The 23,213-nt window shown below is 35.3% G+C and overlaps 3 protein-coding genes across 12 annotated transcripts in view; 1 reads left to right on the top strand and 2 right to left on the bottom strand.

The window, feature by feature from the left end:
- Positions 1–7,331, bottom strand: part of Piezo (piezo type mechanosensitive ion channel component) — a 31,515-nt gene extending 24,184 nt beyond the window's left edge. For 5 of the 8 annotated variants that reach the window (XM_066394511.1, XM_066394512.1, XM_066394519.1 and 2 more), the window contains exons 1-2: positions 6,966–7,331; positions 5,092–5,177 (exon numbers count right to left, since the gene is read on the bottom strand). In XM_066394511.1, coding sequence (XP_066250608.1) covers positions 5,092–5,155 — 64 coding nt within the window. In that variant the 5' untranslated portion in view covers positions 5,156–5,177; positions 6,966–7,331. The remainder of the gene's footprint in view (positions 1–5,091; positions 5,178–6,965) is intronic. The other 3 variants (XM_066394517.1, XM_066394518.1, XM_066394520.1) reach the window with 1 other exon arrangement.
- A 316-nt stretch (positions 7,332–7,647) lies between these two features.
- Positions 7,648–17,721, top strand: LOC136411799 (uncharacterized). Its single transcript, XM_066394522.1, has 4 exons — positions 7,648–8,044; positions 8,496–8,560; positions 16,201–16,428; positions 16,534–17,721. The coding sequence occupies exons 1-4, from the start codon at positions 7,756–7,758 to the stop codon at positions 17,584–17,586; spliced, it is 1,635 nt and encodes a 544-aa protein (XP_066250619.1). The 5' UTR covers positions 7,648–7,755; the 3' UTR covers positions 17,587–17,721.
- LOC136411798 (solute carrier family 53 member 1) lies at positions 8,996–22,323 on the bottom strand. Of its 3 annotated transcripts, none has more exons than XR_010752351.1 (13): positions 21,917–22,323; positions 18,544–18,775; positions 15,286–15,440; positions 15,088–15,231; positions 14,859–14,976; positions 13,905–14,275; positions 13,476–13,623; positions 12,540–12,734; positions 12,205–12,374; positions 11,867–12,003; positions 11,567–11,814; positions 11,312–11,489; positions 8,996–10,323 (listed from the first exon to the last, which is right to left on the bottom strand). XR_010752351.1 is itself a non-coding variant. In XM_066394521.1 (12 exons), exons 1-12 carry the CDS (start codon positions 21,983–21,985, stop codon positions 11,479–11,481), a joined length of 1,998 nt encoding a protein of 665 aa, XP_066250618.1. In that variant the 5' UTR covers positions 21,986–22,323; the 3' UTR covers positions 10,336–11,478. The 3 variants fall into 3 exon arrangements, 1 of the variants encoding a protein (XP_066250618.1); XR_010752350.1 differs by lacking the exon at positions 8,996–10,323 and adding an exon at positions 10,336–11,237; XM_066394521.1 differs by lacking the exon at positions 8,996–10,323 and having other exon boundaries at positions 10,336–11,489.
- Between the last annotated feature and the right edge of the window lie 890 nt (positions 22,324–23,213).

Raw genomic sequence — 23,213 nt, 5'->3', positions numbered from 1 at the left:
TTACCTCTCAAAATATTTCAACGTTATTTCCGGACACCCTGTATAACACGAAGTAACAGCTGAGGACCGCCAATACCAATACCAGATAATCTTTTACGGAAAATTTTATGTCAGTGAGGAACTGTAACTCGTTTAAGCCGACAATCCCAATAATTAATCTTTTTAATTCATTTAATTCGCTTTAATACACTTCGAGCATTTAATTTTGACTTTACTGCTTGGGTATTAGATGGAAATGACTCACGGGAAATCAAATGCTACTTTACTGCACTAAGATCAGTGCATTTCTATTCTTTTGAAATAAGAAATGTAACTCATTAACATTATTTCGCCAATGCTCTGTGGACTAGCACGCCCTGTGTTATCACCATCGATAAAAACCTAAAAACCACAGAGGAATCGAGGGGCGTGCTAGGCAAGATCGATTCAATTGTAGTAAACAGGGAAACGAACTGAAATTCATAACTTTTACGAGTCAAGCGAATCTAGCGCTGATTTTCGAAACCGAAGAGGGAAATCAAATCAATGGAACTATTTTTTCAAAAATTCTCTACTGCTTTCAGAGGTACGTTACACTATTGATTCTTTGGAGTTTTAAAGCCAGAATTTTCCTCTGTAAACAATGTAGTTCGGAAGGATCGACTTTCCAATATTTTACACCTCGAATGGCAGTTTTGCCAATGTGTCCAGTGTTTTTGCATTGTCGATTTGCAAAAGTATTTTTAGCGTACTTCCAAACCATTTGCATGTCTGCACACGAAAACTGTTTTAAGGAGATTAAACCAGTGCCAAATCGCAACTCTTTCCTATTTCGACACCATTACACCAACAGCAAGACATGTCACTTGCAAATGCAGAAAATCGTCTTTGCAATGAAAGCACAATTTTGATACGCATTATTTCAAAAACGTCCTCGTTAATGTCGCCCTGCTACGCCCCTGGTTTTTCACGAATAAAAGTAGATTAAAGCGGCAATTTTCCACGTCTCTGTAAAACTAAAATTCCACCGTAAATTAACCTGACTAATACCCGCAGAATGTCAAGGTTTTAACTGGAAAACGGAATTCTCCCTAAAGTCTAATTTTTCGGGTTCATGACCATTTCACCCCAACGATCGCCCTCGCCTGAAGACTCTCCCTTTTTCCCGAACACGCCGAGGATCGTCAGGGAATACGAAGGAAAATATCACTCCATGATTAAAAAGTAGGTCGCATAAACTGTTTATGAAATAACCATAAAGGAAAGGTTATGAATGGTTTTTTTTTTCGAGAAAACACTTTAGCTGATAGCTGAGATATGTACAGGGTGCCTCAGACTTAGACGTTGCAATACCTATTTTATGGAAACGGAAAGTAATATGGAAAATTTAAACTAGGGGTCTTAATGAGGTTGGATGACCTCCATTTCAACCTGAAGAAGTTCATTTGTAAAATGTCGGAGTAACGAGTTATGAAGTCAACCATAATATTTTCCCCAGAAACATACCCAAATTCTGACAAATTTATATTGATCCTATTTTTCCACACAACTTTTGTTAAATAATTTTTTTTATGTGTTATCGTTTAAAAGCTTCATTCATTAGCTTATTTCTCACTATTTTTTTACCCGTTCAATAATTTCTTCTCTAATTTGTCGTGACGTCTTACGCAGATCACGCAAAAAGTTTATTTTTATTGTTTTATCAATGTTTGGTGTGGTGTTAGAAGGACGCCCTGTTTTACGACGAATTTCCACACCTCCGTTAGTAGGAAATTTATTAATAATTTTTGATATGCCGCCTTGAGATATTCCCAAACTTCGAGAGATCTCACGCCATGTTTTTCCACTCTGCATTATGTCCATAATCTTTTTTTTTAATCCTAAGAGAAATTTTTCGATTTTGGCATTCTGATTTTTAAACTGTATCAACCAATTGAACTATAAACGCAAATTAAGTCCACCTTTCACTCATCAAAAGATTAAAAAAAAAAAATTCCATACTTTTTTTCTACTACCGTATAGGATATTTTAAACTCGATGCCCTTATAGCTATTTTTTGAAAACGGAAAGTAAGATGAAAAATCTAAATTATGGATCTTCAATGAGGTTAGATGACCTCAATTTTAATCTGAAGAAGTTAATTTGCACAATGTTGGAATAACGAGTTATGACGTCATCAATGACATTTTTCCTAGAAACATACTCAAATTCTAACAAAACTATATTGACCCTATTTTTCTACACTACTTTTGTTAACGAAATTTTTTCTTATGTATTATTGTTTTAAAGTTATAAGCAAAAACGTCTCAAGAATTATCGTAAAAATATATCCAGAAATATCAGAATGGCCTTTATTTATTCCTATATCTAGTTTGTGCATCAATACCTAAATAACATATTCGAACAAAATTGGATTGACATTAACGGGCCTGTGTAGTGGACAGGAAACTCTCCTGGTTTAACCTTGTTTGACTTTTTCTTCTAGGAATTTCTTAAAAATAAAGTTTATAAAAGTCCTTCAAGGATTTTGAAACTGTTAAAGGAGAAAATACGAACTGCTTGCAATGAGCTGTCACAAATATTAAAAGCTGCTTAGATGGAAGTTAGGGCAAGATTTCAAATGTGCCTTTCAAAAGAGGGAAGTCATATTAAAAATATGTTAAATTAAATATAATATTTGTTTTGTTTCTTTTTATTATTTGGTTTTATGAAAATTAATTTGTTGTTTGTTCTTGTTGTAGAATTAAATATTTTTGTGATAATTCCTGAGACATTATAAACGAAAACGGAATATTCTTTTTTAAATCTTTTGATGAGTGAAAGGTGGACTTAATTTGCGTTTATAGTTCAATTGGTTGATACAGTTTAAAAATCAGAATGCCAAAATCGAAAAATTTCTCTTAGGATTAAAAAAAAAGATTATGGACATAATGCAGAGTGGAAAAACATGGCGTGAGATCTCTCGAAGTTTGGGAATATCTCAAGGCGGCATATCAAAAATTATTAATAAATTTCCTACTAACGGAGGTGTGGAAATTCGTCGTAAAACAGGGCGTCCTTCTAACACCACACCAAACATTGATAAAACAATAAAAATAAACTTTTTGCGTGATCTGCGTAAGACGTCACGACAAATTAGAGAAGAAATTATTGAACGGGTAAAAGAACAGTGAGAAATAAGCTAATGAATGAAGCTTTAGTTGGAAGTATTGCTGTGAAAAAACGTTTGCTATCCATAAAGAACAGGAAGAATCGCTGGGGATTTGCTCGAAACCATTTGACACGGAGCATTGAAAAATTGATTACTGTTCTCTAGAGAGATGAGAGTAACTTCTTGTTATTTGAGCCGAATAAGAGACAGTATGTATGTCGACCAGTAGGCAAAAGATGTTCTCTAAAATATCAACTTCCTATTGTAAAACATGGAGGTGACAATATCATGCTTTGTGGATGTTTTCCTCGGTCGGACGTCGGGCCAATCCACAGAACTGAAGGAAAAATGGATCGTTTCCAATATCCAGGAATTTTACACAATAGAATATTGCCATTTACTGAAGAATTTATGTCATTAAACCATTTGAAACGCCAATAAAACAACGATCCCAAACACACCTCAAAGGTAGTTAAAGAGTGGATTTCAAGAAATAACGTGAACTTAGTCAAATCGCCTTCACGATTTCCTGATTTTGACCCTATAGAGCACCTCTTGGAAATATTAAATCATGGGATTAGGAAAAGGCGCATTTGAAACAAAGAAGAATTCTGGAAAACGATTCAAGAAGAACGAATTCAGATTCCACTTAAAACACTGCAGTTATTAATATGCCTAAAAGGTGCCAAATAGTACTAGATGCTAATGGTTATGCGATCAAATACGTTTATTTGTATTATAACAATAGAAACATTCCGTACTTTCTTCCACTGCTGGACGTGCGTTTCATGGAGGTAGCAGGTACATCCTGGCTTTTCATTGAATATTATGGTACTAATTGCTTGCATTGGCGACGATAGTAATTACACATTTTTAACTTGGTTGTAAACCTCCAAATGAGCAGTGATAGCAACCTACAGTCGGCAACCTGAATTTGCATAAAATGCATTAAGTAGCGAAATAATTACTCCAATGCTTTTACACGCGTATTGCAATAATTTCAACCGAGTACACAATAGTTAAAATTAGTAATGATCACAGAAACGTTGAGCAATTCCCACTATCATAATATCGTACAAAAAAAGTCACAAATCACCGCATTCAAATCTCAAGAAGGATAATTAGGTTGTAAAATATGCGACCTTTAACATTCGTTTTCGTGGAGGCTTTAATGACTGATTTAGTCCGTTAGGAAGATAAGGAGCAGACTTTTAGATGTAATTATTAATTTATGCGAGAATTCGTAAATAATGGGCCTTGGATGAGGTTGATTCAGGGCCTAGGATCATAAAAATTTTACGGGGAATAAACTGGGAGTTGACTGGACGAGGTGCCTAGTTTGGTGTGTAAGGTATATTATTAGTGATGACCTAACACCACTTATCACCGTTGGCAATACATTATAAAAATATCAGCTTAACATACATATATTATCTTATAAAAACTTGTGAGGATTTACTGCGGGCCGAAATCGCCTAGTGAAAGCGACGAGTTGGCCTATTTAGAGATTCAGTGTTGTCTTAAAAACCAAAAATCTGTGCACTTGTATCTATCTTTTCGGTATTTTTTCAATTATTTTGTAATTTTTCAAAAAACCTACAAAATACGAAAATCATGCTCTTTCTAGACCATTCCATAATTACCATGGTACTTAACTGATCAACTAAATAATTATTATTCAGATATTTCTTTAATTCTGAAAATCTGTGGAGACAAATTCACTTTATTGACACTTCTCAACAATTTTCTAGCAATTTCTATCGTCCTAGTCCTGGGGATACCCCTCGAAAAACGTATAAAAAATGAAATAACTAATTGGGTGCCCTATATTCCGTAAATACCAAGGGCATGAGTTAATCACTCATTTCTTTTATGAAAAAAATAGAGAAAAGCTTCCATTAACCAGTCAATAATCGTTGAAATACGTTTAAATGAAAACGTAGCAGGGAGTAAATACTTACATGATCCAATTAAAACTGGCAAAAGGCACCTGAAAAGAGCTGCACACACCCAGTAGTTCCCCATACTGTCGATTCAGGTTCCAATCCTGCAAGTTCGTTCATTAGTTGATAAAATGTAAAGAAAACTGAGCGAGAGAATACACAGTTCTTTCGTTTCAAAAGTAGGCCCCACTTTTATTATGGAAAAAAGATTTTAGAAAACCGAAACCTCGTCAATCTTAAGGGGGTACGTTTCAAATCAGAAGGTTCTCTACGTGTTTTTCTAATGAAAGTTTTTCCACAATCAAACGAAAAGTAATTCGTGTCAGGTAATTCTTGGAAAAAGTCGTGAAGTGTCCTCAGATTCCTTCAAAATTTTCAAAAAATTGTCGAGCCCCTCTAAAACCGCTGAAAAATCTCAAAATCTAAGAGAACTGTTTGACACGTCGAAAAAGCAATTAATGTCTCGGAAATTACTTAGATCTCAAATAAAATCTTCCAAATTACGCAGCTCAAAAACAGTGGCTTCTCTTTCAAAAAACATCCCTACCATTACCCGATACCATTTCCCATGATCCCAAAATGTCTCTGGGAGGTTTAAGGAAACCTCAGGGAAAGCCAAAATCGTTGAAAGTCTTAGGGAATCTTGGAAATGATCACACATTTTGAATAGAATAGATTTATTTACTACAGATTTATTACAGAGGTAGGTACTATGAATATGAAGTAAGTAATAAAACCAGAAAATCAAAGAAGTAAAGCAAAAAATTTAATAATGATAATAAAAATAAGAACAATAATAATAATAATAATAATAATAATAATAATAATAATAAAAACAATAATACTAATAAGAATAATAAAAATAAGAATAATAATAGTAATAATAAGAATAAAATAATATTAATTTTATAGACATTTATTTCTTCAAGTATATAATTACTTCCGGCTTAAATTGGACCAGACCATTAAATTTCCTCAAATAAAGTGGCACTCATTGATAGCTTTAATTGGACAATAATAGCAACCCCTTAAAAAAAAAATGGACCTTTATCTAGGGATAGCAAAGCCAGCCGCACTCCTAGTGGACAATCAGATCTTTGTATTATAGCCAACTAAGAATAAACGAGAAGGAAAAACACACAGGAAAATAAAATTAAATAAAAAATGTGATATTCTACAAGTGGAAATTTATCCTTGAGGAATCTCATATCTGGAATTTTATTCTCGAAGAACTTTCTCTCTAAACCTCACCTCTGAGTAATTTTAAAATAGAGCTTAAAGTGTCAAATAGTTGAGTGTAAAAAAGTGTTAGTTTGACCATTTTTTTCAACGGCCTCCAGTCAAGGCTCTAGTTATATACTGAAGCAAGTTGGGTGGAAATGTCTCCTTTAGTTTCCATGATACTGGATAACTTTGAACCTTTTAGACCCAATTTCCTGATTATAAAAATGCTTGAAAATGAAGATGTGTAAAAAAATTAATGTGCTGTTGTCTTGGAACTTGGTGTTGTGGAAGCAAGCTAGTTTCCACAGAAACCAAAAATCTGACCACAATAATGTCTCGCTAGTTCAACTAAGATTTCAACATTTTCATGAAAATCAGCTTGCAGCAAAGCAGCAAGCCTTGCAGTTAATCTTAACAACACATTAGTAATTTGACCCTTAGGCACAATTTTATAGTAATAATGCCGAGTTGTACACCTCAATTTTAAACTTGACCTGCAGCTAAAATGGACAGTTTAACATATAAACAATGAAATATGTCAAATCTGACGTTTAGTTAAATGAGTCAGGTAGATTGGGGGCTTCTGTTATCAAGATATAAAATCGAACTTCAGTTGAGTTGAACACGACAAACAAAATATGGTGCAAAGTGTGCACCCAGGTACCTACCTGGTCCAATTAAAGTCCAATTAGCATAAAATTGAATTAGTTATCCTATCCTACTGTTTATTTGAAAGAGGTAAGCAGGTAGTAGGTAGGTATCAATTTTCAACTCATCTAATGTTCTTTTTATTACATCTCCATTCCACATCACAAAAAAGCACGCACTATTCGTGGGTTAAATGCTCTAGGATATCCATTTTTGGACCCTTCCAAAAATATCAGAGAGTTGCCTGCACTCACAATAAGAACACAGACATAGTTTATGCAGGAAAAATATTTCTAATTTCGGTAATTTGAGTAAGTTTAATTTAACCATAAAGCGCGTCTCGCGATGTGGACACACATCTCACCGTCACTGATCGTGTGTGTTGTGTATTGTGTGATGTTTGGTGTGCATGTTTACCACGTAAAATAAAAACTAAACCAATGACTGAGGGCATCCAGAGCCCATCCCATAAATTAGAGCAATAAGATTCTCTATAGTCTAGAATGACATTAGCCGTGCTACGACTGACGACTGATACTCTATCTCTGTCGGTATCACATGAGCAACTATGTTTCCACAACGTACCTTTACGTTCTTTGGTTCGTTCCGCGCCGTTGTTGCCACATGTCCAGAACAGCGGCGTGGGAAATAAACCGTATGATTGCCCAAGGTCAATCATGTCAGAGTCAGCATCTTCATGTGTCAGAATCAGCTGAGAACGAGAACTTTATGGAATGTGTCTCTATTGATTCTCCCTTTCCCTGTTTTCATTTAATCCCTGATTTTTAATTCATAAGCTTATGAATGTAAATGGAAACTTATCGAGTACGCTACAGAAAATGTGCTGTTCAAGGTTGTTCAGACATATTCTCAAAAAAACATAGATTTCCAAATCCCAACAGAGATAGTGAACTTTTTAAAATATGGCTAAAACAAGTTGGAAACCCTTTACTTGCATCGAAAACCAGTCAGCAAGTATTAGGCTCATACCTTGTGTGTGATTTGCACTTTTCTGAAGTAGACCGCACTCCGGGAACGAAAAGGGGCTTGAGACGAGGAGCTTTTCCTACTCAGTTACTGCCCCAATTTGATGGTCAAAGTAAGTGGTCCCACCATTATTCAAACTATAAATTGGAAAATTTACATATGCCACACTTATCTTAAGAGGCAATAAGGTCTCTAATTAAAATTATTACAAATAAATGTACAGGGTGTCCAAAATGAGCAGTTACTGCATGGACATCTCTGAAACTGTTATCTGTAGTTGATGGGTTATCTATCTTTGGGACCCCTTGTATGCTCATTTTATACAAAATAATATATGCATACATTTACTGAAGAAAATGGTGTAATATCTATCTTACTTCTCAAAAATATATTGTATTAATTTCACTCTAACTCGATTCACTTAAATTGAGTCAAACAATTTATGCATGCGTTCTTCCTGCTTGTTTTACTCTTGATTTAACTTTAATCTAACAAATATTTTAATACACTATTTTTGGAACAAACTTTAGGTAAATCCCTAATTGCTATATTTAACCCTTTAGGATCAAACCCTGAGATAAGCACCCTTCTGAAATCTGAATTGTGCACAGTATCATCAGTGGATAAGGTAAAACACATCATGCATGCCTGCACAAAAATGAGGGAAAACATTTCTCTTAACATACAGTTTGTATCATTTAACAGTGATAGTTGGCCATGATATCTTGCTTAGATTGGCTTCAGTCATTAAAAAAAACCTTGAGCAGGCCTTGCAATGGCAGGGGTGTGTCTGGGAACAGTTCAGATGTATGATGGTAATTAATGGATTGCTTAATCAATGCCCTACATTAAGGGTTTGTAACCTGCTGAAAGAATTTTTTTAATGACCATTTGTTACTTTGAGCATTTTCACCAAAATAACTCAGCCATCCCTCCTGCTATGAGTAAGCTATTGAGTATATCAAATGATTTTTTTGGCTCAAAATCGATTTTAAATGATTATGGTGGAACCATTTCCACTTGAAGATGCTTGAGGTTTAATAAAGCAAAAATAACCAAGAGGTAAAAGAAATAAATAACTTTATTATGTATATAAATGATTTATATAAATATAAAACATGAATGGAATAAATCCTTACTTTGACAGTCTGGTGTAGAAAATTGATTCAATTTGCTTACGTCCTATTCAGGTTTTAAATTCTTTGGATATATATGTGATATTTATATCCAAAGAATTTGAGAGCTGTTAGAGTAAAACATAAGAATTTCTAAGTACCTACTAAAGGGTTTTTTTGTTATACATATTATTAGCATATGGTAATCTATAAAGTGCAAGTAAGTACTGACAACGTTGGCAGCATCCTAATGATAAATGAGAAACATGCAAATGAGTTGCAGATGCCTTTATGCCATGTTTTATGTTTGATTTGATTGTAAAGTGCTCTTTATGATACGGTTTTGCTACAAAGTGATTCATTACAATACTAGTACAATAAAGTGAATTTATAATCGTAGTAGAATAAAGCAGGTAAGGTATGTGTTTTACTTGGAACTAACAAGGACTGAATCTTAACTGAGGGACGTAAAAAACAGGGTGGTTAAAGTATTTTAATTTTGAACTTAAAATTTAAATTATTACAAAATAACCATGAAATCAGACATAAAACATTATACATAATGCTTAATGAGGTTTTATTCGATTCATCCATAAGTACTTAAGGTATTTATAATCTGTCTACCCTCTAAATTGAGGACCGAGTTGAAAACATTTAAAGATACATTCTAAATTATAAGTAAAGAGTGATCATCAGAAAAACCTCAAGTAGGCGTGGAAATGCCAGAGGCGTGTCTTGGATAAATTCACCTGTCAGCTATTGGAGAAAGAATTGCTTAACACCCTAGATTTTCGGTTTTCCTCCTATGCGAGTTTTTTTATGATCACTCGTTTAGTGCCCAATTTCGAGACAACTTGTACAAAATTTCTATCATTCCAAACATTTGAAATTGATGCTTCTTCAAACCCTCAAATAAAAAATTATACAATTTGCTTATTTTGTCTAAAATATTAAAATATCACAAATATTCCTGTTGGTACGTAAGTTAATATGGTTAGTTTGGCAATATTTCTTAGATAGTTCCTTGGAAGTAAACTGGTGGTCAATTTGCACGCCACTACAGCGTTTTCCCAGTACTTATGTTACTATGTGGAAACCACAAGTTTTGCTAAATGATTTTGTTCACTATACACGTAATTAATAGTTTTTCCAAACCAAAGTGTTTGCTGTCATGGACTTTTTAGAGTCCCAGTAGAAAATCTGTCAAAACTAGACAACTTGTTACTAAAGATTTAAAAGGTTCAATTATAGGGCTTTTGTTGCACCAGTATCTCACCTGAAAAAAATTCGAATGAAAAGTTATCCCTTAGCTGCATGGACATTAAATTTCACCACCAGTTTATTTAAACGTTTGTTAACCCCGTATACTCTCAGATATTTACACGCGATATCTCCAAATTACAAACTAGTATCGGGAATATTGTCAGCGCTTAGAAAAAGTATTACCTAGATTTAACTGGGCTCACTAGCAAAAAATACACAAAGTTACGTGGTTTTGCCAATTTCCTGTATAATTTTAGAAAATAAAAGGCACGACGTGATCAGAGTTGAATATTTTTCTGGTCAGTCGAAACGGGGCCTCTAAGATAACTTAGCAAGAATTTGGCAACAACGCAAAATGTGTGAATCACAGAATGTTATCCAAACGATTTCAGTTGGCGTTTGATAGCTGTCATTGCTCGTGCTTCATATTGGCAATTTAACTACAGACGAGGGCGCTGCGAAACGCAAGTGAACCAAAGATGGCGAGTAACAAGTCACAACCTCAATTCCTTTATATCACATCGAATGTCATAATTATTCGCTTTATTATGTTTACGTTTTGCGCACCAGACGTCGCATGCATTTGTGGGCGGTCCCATTAGAAATCAGAACAAGACATCAAAGTATCTGTAAACAACTGAATTGCGAAAGTCTATTTTTCTGCCATGATCTCAAGAATTTCACTAAGTTGTGCTCTAAAAATCGCTGGGCACATAACACCCTCGAGCCGACTAATACGCTCATGTTGGCAAAACCTATTTTTAGGAGTTAAAATTAAAAAGCCCAAGGCATATGTCTGTATTAAAACGCTTCTTGAAAAAGTCTTATATTTATTAATATCTTTTAAACTTTGGAATTGTTATAGCGGTACATGCTTCACGTAAGCCGGGTTGCATAGCTTTAGCTTAAACTTCACGTCCGGTTGAACTGAAGATTTTGACAAATAAACTGTGGAATATATGCCAAATTTGAAATGAACTCAAGTTCAAATTTATACATACCTCGACTATATAACTGGGCCAATTGGCCAATTTAGAGGTCAAGCTTAAACTGCCGAAATATTTGGCAGTGGTTGGACAAATTCAAGAAGCTCCATTCTTATTGGACGATCCGACAATTTAATCCTATGACTTGTTTTACCTATTCCGAAATTGGCCATAAATAGCTCTCACAGCCTCCCTGGTAAGATGAGATAATTTAACTTTTCGATACTTTCAGAATATTCTATATAGATGAGAATATCTAGTTAAGCTAACCTTGCATTCCCGAGAAAGGGATACTCTTAAAATTAATAATAGTCGCGTCGGGAAAAGCCTTATCGTCCTTTCTCTTAGCTTTGAGTTTCTTGCCTCTATGAGCGACGCCATCCTCGTCGTCCATCATGCGAATGATTTGAGTTTGGTCTGAAGAGTCGATCGGCGCCACTGATATGTCCCTCACTGCCCTGAACTTACCACAGTTGTTCAGGTGTTCGTTCTCCAGGCGAAAGAAGTTCCAGACAAATCTGATTAAGTGTTTTATTTGTTAATTTTTCACGTACTTTGGGCGTATTTTACCTTCTAAACACTTCCAAGGGAGATGTTATTGAGGTCATCATATCGGAGCTTACGTACTTGAACTCCGTTAGATATATTGAGATGGTCCAGGTGAAGCGTAGAACTAAGTCCTCTATTATTGCGAAATAGTAGAAAAACTGAAATCGTAAAACGGCCTAGTAATTGTATTAGTCGACGATGAGTTTTTTCTGTGAGGAAAAAAGTGCTTTTCTTCGAATGGAAACGGAGCGTTGACCTCACATGCGCTAAATATGAAGTTCTTTAAACTTTGTTAAAGAAGACCGACAGAGATACATGAATTTTTTGTTGAAGAATTGGACAAAAAGCTATACACTCACCGTCGAAGAATACACGATTTCCTCCCTCAAAAAAGTATTTTCCCCTGCATTTTTATCCAAGAGACCCCAATCCATTTTAATATCCCAAATGTAGGCGTATGTGGAGGCCACCAACTGGGCCAAAATCCACATTATGTAATAGGGATTGTCCAATACCGACGTGTAACTTCCTGGAACAAGACATGTGTAGATAGAAAAACCGTTGCTGTAACTCTTCATTTCAACATTGTTTTGAGGTCAAATTGTGCGGTTCAGAAAGAACCTGTGATTCTTAAACAAACTTGATCATTCCAGAAGAACCATTACACTTAACCGTTAAAACTTCTTCAACCAACCTTTATAATAACCCTTCAACGTTCCGAAAATCACAACAAAGAACGTGGTTGAGTATTTTCCGGCGTTCACTAAATGCGGGAATGCTTCTCTTGAGTCGTAATATCGCCTGAGGCATTGAGCGAATCGAATCCATGCCGGAATGGCATTCACTATCGGTCTTATGATGAAGTTGTGTTCCATGCAAGTAGACGTGTCTGAAAATTAAACAATAAAAAATTTAATTCCAAAATCAACCATCTGACGATTTCATTTAAAATTCTAGAAAAAATAAAAACTAATATTACTCTTATTTATACAGGATGTCCCTAAATGGTCTGATAAAACGTATGGCAGATTTCTGAAATTAAAATACGATAAAATTTACCCTACTTGGGCTAGTTCAAAAAGGCACGTTTTTAGTGTATGTAGATACAGTGTGTTTTTGCTTCGATATCCGTCATGTGTTGGACCATCACAACTTGGATTGAATAACCATTTCAACGAAACTGGAGTAATCTTAGGAACAATTTCCTGTTTAAGTTCAAGAACGTCAGTTGCCCAAAAGAAACTCAAAAGTTTCCCAAAATTCAAAACTACCCAAAAGAAACTTTAGAGTTTCTTTTGGGTAATTTTTGACACATTTGGCAACAGAATCAATGATTTTACTGCACCCTGCGTAACGTAACCGCCTAACTGAAAGATTAACAAAAAACTAAAGCGAGGTTGCCATTTTCGCTTGTTTGTTTGATTTAGGGAATTCGGAATATCTATTATATTTTGACTATAGCAAGTTAATCGCACCGAAATCTTGAGCTGAATGAAACCAAATTTTCGATATATCATTTATGGACAATCCCGTGCAGAAAAAGTTTATTCTTGTAAACAAATTGAAAATTCTACAACCATTCCTATTAAAAAAAAATATCGTATTACTAGGTCTTTAGTTTTTACCATACCTCCAGCTTCCAGCCAATTTCCATTTGTGAAATAAAAACAAATTAAAAACTGTATATCCAAGAGGCCATTAACAAGACTGTTAAGTTGGTCGGCGAGCCAGAAATCGGCGAATCCAACATGGAAAAACGGGGCGGAAATCATTCTTCCCTGGAACAATATTTCTTTTTTATGATTGGATAGATACACTGATCGTTAATCCGACAAGGGCTTACGCTTAAAAGCCACTAGGTCAATGTACTGGCACCTTTAATCAGTGCTACAGAGAAATGCAATCGCTGCAAGAAAGCGCTGCAGCCTGGTTCTTTTCTGAACGCGCCCAAGACTTGTACAAGGAAAAAAGTAGAGTTCGCTTCCATGGCGAACCCAGGTTTTTTTTTTATAATTTGGAATAGCATCATATGACCCAATATTAAATCTAAAATACTTACACATAACCGTAGAAACCAAAACCGTGCTTCATGCCTGAATACTTTGAGAGGATTCACCAGAAACGCCACCATAATCAACACCAATCCCAATGGATTTACGTAAGCTGGAATGCTAAGGGCCGAGCTGTAGAGGAAACTGAGCAAACTGAGTGCCCAAACCACTCCAAAAATAGCGGCCAGCTCCATTAAGTGTTGTTCTGAGAGATGGTTGCGAGGGTCCAGTTCGAAGATGAGCACGTGATTCACCCCTGATGACCTCCAACCGTAAATGTTGACTCCGATCAGGAAAATGAACTCGATGAGCATGAGCGGACCTCGGTACATACGGAATGCGATTTTTAGGTTGTCACCACTACTTTCGTGGAATATCGCTGAAAATGCGGTCATGAGAAGAATTTTTTCAATGCATCAAGTTTCATCATCTGAGATCAAAAACTAGCTTTGTACAGTGTCCACAAAGTGTGGAAGCGCTTAGTGACCTCATGATGAGATCAACGTTTTTGCCGCAATTATTGAGAAAGTGACGTATTCGGTAATATTGTGTGATAAAGAATATTAATTTATTCTTGCATACCAAATTTCACTCAGCTCACTATGTTGAACAGAGATGATTGGGCGTTTCTACACTTTTTGGAATAGCTGCATGTCTTCCTCCAATTAATTAAAAATCTCGGTTCGCCATGGAAAGTAGATGTTATTCCCTGTATTAATAATTAAAAATAACAGTGGCCAAATTTGCCAAATAAATAAGATTGTAAAAATCCATCAAATGTCAAACTTAATTAGAATTTTTTATTTTAATGTTGCAAATGTTTGACTGGAAAAGTAAGGTTAGAAAGCTAACATTCCCGAATTTCTAACCTCACTCACTTGTCAATTCTGTCCATTATTTATATACTTAGGGGAAAAACATCTCCATTCATTTCTTCATTATGACAAACTCGTCCCTCTTACCTGAAAGCACTACAGCTATCAAAAGCACTATAAAACCGCCAGAAAATAGACCCACCTTAAAGGTGGTCCAAGGAGATTGCTGCTCACCTAAAGGAGGAACTCTGAGCCTTTTCATAGCCTGTAATAAAAATAAATAAATAAAATTCTGTTTTTACGTAATTTCAAATTTTTCTTTATATAATTATGTAATAAAAAATCGCTAATATTAAATTGCATATAAAACTCTTACCCTCTGCCGATCCCCCGCTTCCAGTTCATTCGTAACCAGATTTTCTGTTTCGTTGATAATATTGTCGATATCTTTGTTAGTATTAAAATGTGAAGTTTCCACATGCTCCTCGCGCCATTTGGCTCCGAGATCAGTGTTAAGTAACTAAAATATCATTGTATCTGCTAAATTCTTCAATTTCAACAATGTTAAAGTTACCTTATCATGCTTTTTCAGTATCTTTCTGAAACCCGTATTATTGAGAGTCTGATAGTTTTGCAGCAAAATCAAGCTCAGGTAAAACTCGCTGAAAGCCAACTTCAAATCTTGCAACTTTCTTGCTGGGACTTTTCTCTTGTCTCTTTTGTTCGGACCTGCAGAAGAAGAAATACATTTAAATTAAGCATCTTCCTGGGAACAATGTCTGTTGAACAAAAGCTTAGTATTTGATTCCCCCAAACATATGAAATTTCGACCCTCTCGACAATGAACCTGCCTGCATTAAGTTCACATTGATATTTTATTAGTTAAATTAATTACATGCATAACAGGGACGCCCTGTATAGCAAGTTTTGTAGTTCAAATTTTCAAAATCGGCCAACATTTTTCAAAAATGTCGAAATCGATTTCGTTTGTATTAAAAGTCCTGAAAATGATCTGTCCATCTATCGTAATTATATGAAAAAATTCCAAAAACAGATTTTTTTCCTATTTAGCCATCGAAAATTTCATATTTCGAACAGACACCTGAGGAGGTAATTCGAAGCAGAAACATTGGGTTACAAGACGATATGGAATAACGTGGCAAAAATCGGACACAGTGGGCCAGATGGTGTCGCCAACTGAGTTGAGGCAAACATTTCTGAAATTTAGACTTCCCCTTCTTTAGTAGCAATCTGGCAAGATGATATAGAATGAAATTCTACTACAACAATATAAAATCCGTAAAAGAAACAGAGTTGATCAACGCATCGGCTAGTGAAGGATCAAGTCCTGCCACCATCATATGAAAAATATCGTGAATTGCCATCGCGCATATCAACAATTCTAATAATAAAATGCACGTGTTCTGTAGTATCAAATTCATACATATATTATCACATTCGTTTATTCATTAGTTAAACACTTTTGCAGTTCCACAATATGGATGAAGTACAATCCAAGACGAAAACGTGCAAAACATGTGCAGTTCCCTACTGCAGAAGTACATCTGTCCTGAATCCGGACAAATTGTTTGTTACAGTTCCACATCATGATGTGAAGAAGAGAGAAGCATGGTTCGCTGCAATGGGCAGACCCACGTACAAAAACAGAGACAAGGAGCACTTGGGATCCAAATATTGCTGTGAGGACCATTTTAATGTACGTACTGGGTGTAAAAATTAATTAATTTGAAAGGTTTTAACATTTTTGTAAAACGTTGGATTAAACCGAAGATTGCCAAACGATTCTTCTTTGTCTCTTCAGGTTAAAGAAGATATCGAAAACTACCTGTACGTGAAGAGGACGTCTGGTAAAGTAAGATTCCGGCCAGGAGTAATTCCGCACATTTTCGACTGCCAACCTGAAGATTTCCGAAGAGGAAAAGTACCGCGAACGCACGATGCATCAGGCGGGACTGAAGACTACACTGAAAACGATAGTGAAGGAAAAAAGCCCGAGATCATCATGGATAAACACGCATCACAAACAGAAGCGAACAAAGGAGAAGAACTTCAATTGGAGAGCGAACAATTTACGTCTGACACAGATAGTAATATGAAATGCGAATTTGAACTTGAAGACTTTCACTCGACCAAACGCTTTGCCACAATTTATATAAAAGAAGAACTTGGACCAGAAGTTGAAGACTCACATGCAAGTGTAGACTTATTTACAGTGAAGCAAGAATTTCCTCAATCCAATAAGCAAACTTCAGAAAGAAATGTGACTCTTGAAGAGGAATCTGCAGACCTTTTAGTGAAGGTAAAAGAAGAACCTTATTGTTATTTAACTGATACTTCGTCGCAATCTAAAAATTCGTCATCAGCAAGCGAGTTAAACACAAAATTCAAGCAAGAACTGGGAACGGAAGAATTAAAGATTAATGATATTCCAAAACCGGAAGCTGTAGAAGTTGTAGTGAAAGTAAAAGAAGAATCTTTACCTACTTCGTTACAGACTAAAGACTCAACTTCAACAAACTGCTTAAACATAAAGAAAATCTTCAAACAAAAAGAGAAACCTGACGAATTAGAGCTGAACAATGCGCCATCGCAGCTAATAAAACATGAGGAGCTGGACATTGTGGACGAAAAAACGGAATTGGAGGAAGTGATCTCAAGTGACGTGGGCAAGCCGAGAATAGTTAACGTGGGAACTCAAATGCCTTTTACGAGGCCTGATCGAAGAACTCTTGGAATTCAGTGCGATCTTTCAGATGAAGAGCCACTGCAACAACCCAAAAAGAAGAAAAGGAAACTTTCTACGCGGAATGGGAAAGTAGCTCGTAGGAAACTGGAAAGGAAAAAGAGATGTTGATCAACGTGTTTAATTTTCTGATTAGCTTTGCGGGTGCGGTTGCTGAGTAGTCAGAAAGCGTAAATATTTCTTGTTATTTAAAATGTGTCTGTGTGATTTTTTTAATTTTAAATATATATTATTAGTGATTATAGAGTCGAGGAAGTCAATCTTTTTGAAATTCTTTCTCCTTCGAAATCAGATATTGTGTTGTATTGAATTGGGTCGATGGTTCGTCACTACCACAACTGAAATGTATTGTGACATAGTCAATGTAAAGCGCCGGTTGTACCTATTGGTCATCTCCTAGTACGTTTAGGTTCCTCGTGAACCTGACAGAATGACATTCTGTTTAGGTATTTTCGCTATCCAGCGCCTAAATGGTGCTGGAGGTGCAACTGCCTGGTTTTTATGAGTATTGCTATGTTGTCTGCAGAAACTTCGCAGAAAACTAGAGTGGTCAACGAGCAGTGACCATAGGAGAGGGGCACAACCTCCCCTAAGGAAAAACTCTCGCAACCCTAAATTTGTATTCATGTAAAGTAACTATAAACATTCTGGTTTCCAATCGTATGGTATATGTAGTTAATTATTGTCATTTAGTAGAGTGTGCCTACTTATGCCATGTTACGACATTCGTCACTGAGTTTTTCACTATTTCAATAAGGGCGTTCACGACCCCATAACTGAAAATCACAGACGTGTGGAACGTTTTTTCCCAAAGTTTAGATAAGGAACGAAATTTCCAAGCGTTTAATAACCCTTTAGTTTTCAAACGTTATTTCGACTCGTTGAGAATATGCCATGCTACGCCTCTGGTCTCTCCACGTCCCAGCAACTGATTTATCATATTTATACCTAATAACTTCCGAGAAAAATGAAAATTTCCCGAAATTGTTAGAACGTTATCATCATAATTCAAGGTACTTATGAGTATTTCAAAAACATTACGATTGAATTTCCATGAAAACAATTTACCCAATCTGATGTTATCCAGGGAATCCTTGAGTTCGCTCGTTAAAGTTGCAAATTTCCTGGTGGCTTCGGCCAATTTTTCCGCATAGAACGTGTTAATCTTCTTGAGCTCTTTATCGCAGTAATGGAAGAATTGTTCATCAAAGTTGGCGAAGTGTTTACGCAAGTCTTCGGCGTCCACGCTTTCTGCTGAAGGAGCCTCTTCTACGGTCATGTAGAGCATGGCCTTCATTTCCTGGAACCAATTCCGATTAGGCAAGGAAATAATCTGGAGTTTGGCTCATTGTGGCATAAAAGAGATACAGAAAGTGCTATATTTTGTGAAAATCTCCGCCTCCCATCTTAGATTGCTGTAGGCAAAATATATGGGAACCTAATGGGAAAGTATTAAATGGACACCCTGTATAGTACCTATGTTCAAATGTTGTGATTTGAGCAAACAAAATTATATTTTGTTTATATGTGGTATATGTGGGTCACAGATTTATAGAGGATATAAAGTGAAATTATATTTGAGTGTATGCAAAACGTATTTGCATTGTTGATTACTACGAGTAGGTCGTTATTTATCCTGGATTATAGATTAATTAAAATTGTTCCTCCCAACACATTTGCACTATTTATATTTTGTTTTGTTACGGATTGTTTTAGAATGAGGACTTCAGGGAGTGTTAGAAAAATATATTGAAAATAAAAAATTGTACAATTTAATTTCAGATTCTTTTTTTTTTCGTTATTTTTTTCTTATATATACAGGGTGTCCTGAAAATCGATGTCAAAAATGGTATTACGAGATTATTTGGGTCAAAACATTAAGATTTAGGTCAAAAGTTATTTGAAGAAAGTTTCTCGTTTAGATGCTATTGGCGGTCAAAGTTCTTGGAAAAAAACATACTTTTTGCTATATCTCGAGAGTACTTCAATGGATTCTAATGAATCCCATTGTGCATTTATTCATTAGTACAGGGATTATTTTCATGTAACATTCATGTCTTTTCGTAATGTGAAAGTGGTAAATTCTTAGCCATCTTCGTACAAAAATTATCAGAACTTTTCATTGGGCAGCTGCATCTTGTCGTTTTTTTTTCTGATGATACATTAGCCCTTTCTCTAACTTTTCTATCTCTTGGAAATTTCTCGTACGGTTAATATTTCACGTCGAAAAAAATTATTTTATTTTCTTATACAGAACAACTTGCCATTCCTTCGATAATTATCGACGTTTGTCGATGTGAACGCTGACGTCACTTATCGAAAATGTCATAAAAATTAATCAACATTTTTTGACGTTTCTTTTGGGTCACTATGAAAATCTGCTATGATTTTTTTAATTATTGAATTTTTCATATTTATCGTTTTTTATAGTTCATTTAAATTGTTTTTTTATTTAAAATTTTTTTTATGAATTCAGTCTTTTGATTAATTTTTATGACATTTTCCATAAGTGACGTCAGCATTCACATTGACAAGTGTCGATAATTATCGAAGGAATGACAAGTTGGTGGTCTGCATCAGAAGAGAAAATAATTTTTTTCGACGTGAAATGTTAACCGTACGAGAAATTTCCAAGAAATAGAAAAGTTAGAGAAAGGGCTAATGTATCATCAGAAAAAAAACTGATACGATGCAGCTACCCAACAAAAAGTTCTGATAATTTTTGTACGAAGATGGCTAAGAGTTTACCATTTTCACATTGCGAAAAGACATGAATGTTACATGAAAATAATCCCTGTACTAATGAATAAATGCACAATGGGATTCATTAGAATCCATTGAAGTACTCTCGAGATATAGCAAAAAGTATGTTTTTTTCCAAGAACTTTGACCGCCAATAGCATCTAAACGAGAAACTTTCTTCAAATAACTTTTTACTTAAATCTTAATGTTTTGACCCAAATAATCTCGTGATACCATTTTTGGCATTGATTTTCAGGACACCCTGTATATTTTTACGTATGCCTGGAACGCATTTCTATAATACAAAATGCCAAAGTTTAGAATTAAAACAATTTGTTTTCATTAATTTGCCAAAAACTAGAGTTAACTAAAATTTGGTACGCGATACTTAGTACTTATTTAGCAACTACTAACGCTGTCTTCCATACTCGGAACATTTATTGAGTTACTTTTAATTTTATTTTTAAATTGATAAAATGCAAAATAAATCGAATGCGATTGCCCAGATTGACTTCTACAAGGTGTACTTTTTTATATCAAAATATCTTGAAAAAACATTATTTACAGGAAAAATCCAAAATTAAGCCACAAAAAATTGTGATCGTTTCAACATATCAAAGCATTGAATGCACCTCAAATGAGTTCTCTTCGTATAGCGATCGTGAACATGGCTGCCTTTGAGTGAGACTTTATACTTTAAAATATATATGTTAGCATGCTTAATATTACTAATTCACGCTATTTAATGCAGTATACTGATGAAGGCGCAAATCGTCGAAACGTCATTGCAAAGTTTTCGGAAATAACATTGAAATACTATGAGAGGTGATTCTAGAGGTTAAAATATGAAAAAAAGTTCTTATGAACGTATCCCAAAAATGGCTCCTTAAAGGAGCTGGAACCCCTTAAAGGGGGAATTTTAAAGATGTTTTTTTCGCAATATTTTCGAAACGGTTTGCGTTAACATTATGAAATTCGGCGTACTGTAATAAGTTTGAATGGGAAAACTTTTTTGTGTTGATAATTGCAGATTTTAATCAGGGGCGTGGCATGCAGGGGATCTCCTACGTAAATGTTGCCCTAACTTTTTTGTTCGTAACCCTTCTTAATGTTTGAAATAAAATTCGGGAATCTCAAATATTTTTAAGTAAAAAAGTCCTCTTATTTCATCTTGTTAGGATAAACCGTTTTCCAGAAAAACGAGTTTCATCATATTCTTCACGTCATACATAGAAATCATGCTGAGAAGACTATTTCATCTGTGTACATATACCAAACGAATTCGGTCAAGCTCAATTAGGCGGTTCAACGTTCGAACGATCCAGCAGAGCTTTTAACGCATGTCAAATTAAGCTGGCAGTTAAGCAACGCGCTTAACTCTGTCAAACAATATGACGCTAACACAGAGTTCTGAGCAAAAACTTTTAAAGTGGCGCGGGGTAAGAGATCACCGCACACCAGATTAACGCAAGACAATAGCGCACTGAGCGCAAAACGTTATCTTCAGGTGCGCACACTGACTAGTGACTAGTGACTGACACACGTCATAATAAACGCCAAAAAAATCCAACCTCAATTATCGAGTCAAGGCTCGAGATAAATCGTAGTAGGTAAATCTAAATTTCATATTAATTGAAAAAGACCAATAACGCTAGCAATCGAATCATTGAATTAATAAATGATAAATTAATCAGCTTACTTCGTAATTTATATACTGCTTCCTCCATTCTGGCGTGATATGGGCCGATAAGTGTTCAGCAAACTTCATACTTTCTCATCCGATCAGGCACTGTTGCTCGTCCTAAGATAACAAAATTAATAACAACGTGCGTTCTGGTATGAAGTCAATGTGTGGAATAATTAAAACGATCACAGCCTCAGTACTCAGTAGTAGTACCACAATATTAACCGCACATGTACACACGCACAAAGAAATTAATTCATTTTATTGTTTGCTCGTCCGTCGTAAAGTGTATGTTCGCTGGTACTACATAATAAATAGAGCAAACAGTAGGTACTGAGTGGCGAGTTTATCATTACCTTGATAAATAAATCAGTTCGTTCTTTTTTGCGAACCCCAGAACTAATCGTTATCGTCCTTATCGATTTATTTTTAACAATGGTTTTTCCATGGTTGCTTAGGTTGTTATATCTGGTCCATCTTATCAGCTTTATTTTACTACTTCTTGTGCGCTTGTGCAACCGTTATAAAGCAGAGGGCGAGTTCTATTGTTGCTCTATAGCTGCTTCCCCAGGCAATTGTGTGAAACTGATTTAAAACACTTTAAAGGTCTTTTAATTTTTTTCCCTTTATCTCCTTATACCACTGGTAACTTAATTCATGTATTAAATGGAATATTATTCAAATGATGACGGAATATTTAGCTAAAACTTATAGAAAGCAACGAATTAATTACTAATAAAGTTGATAATCGTTATAGATAGGTACTTATACGTACTTACAGTACCTCCTAAGTACCCTCCACTTACTAAAACGGTACTACCTACATCAAATAACGTAGGCAACCCAGATTGCTCCTCTAAGTCGATGCAGTACAATGACAGTACTCAGTTTATGTTCGGAGATCCCTATAACGATAATTAAAGGCTTTGATTCAGTCTCCACTATTATTGTCAACTCACTATAGGTGGCACCAGCAACACCATTTCATGAAGGTTAAAAAATGACTGGAGCATTTTTAATGCACAGCAATAGTTGCTTTTTTTACTCAACAAGAGCGAAAAGTGATACTTTACCGTACAAACACCCACATGACAAATGGAGTTGGATCAACAGTCGAGTTTCGGACATGTCAGGCATGATATTTTTCCCATGAGAGCCTGAGTGTTATTAACTTTGTTATCTTATTAAGTTTAATTAAATATTAGCATGGGGCAAAATCTTTACCGTCCTATGTGTAGTAAAAAAGTTTACCGCACGCATGATCACGTGTTAATGGCGAAAATTTGAACGCTGTCGCGTTATTTATGGAGTA

Source organism: Euwallacea similis, chromosome 10 (genome assembly GCF_039881205.1).
Source record: "Euwallacea similis isolate ESF13 chromosome 10, ESF131.1, whole genome shotgun sequence".
Classification (NCBI taxonomy): domain Eukaryota; kingdom Metazoa; phylum Arthropoda; class Insecta; order Coleoptera; family Curculionidae; genus Euwallacea; species Euwallacea similis.
The sequence above is the reverse complement of the archived record's forward strand: the minus strand, read 5'-3'. Positions and strand labels throughout refer to the sequence as shown.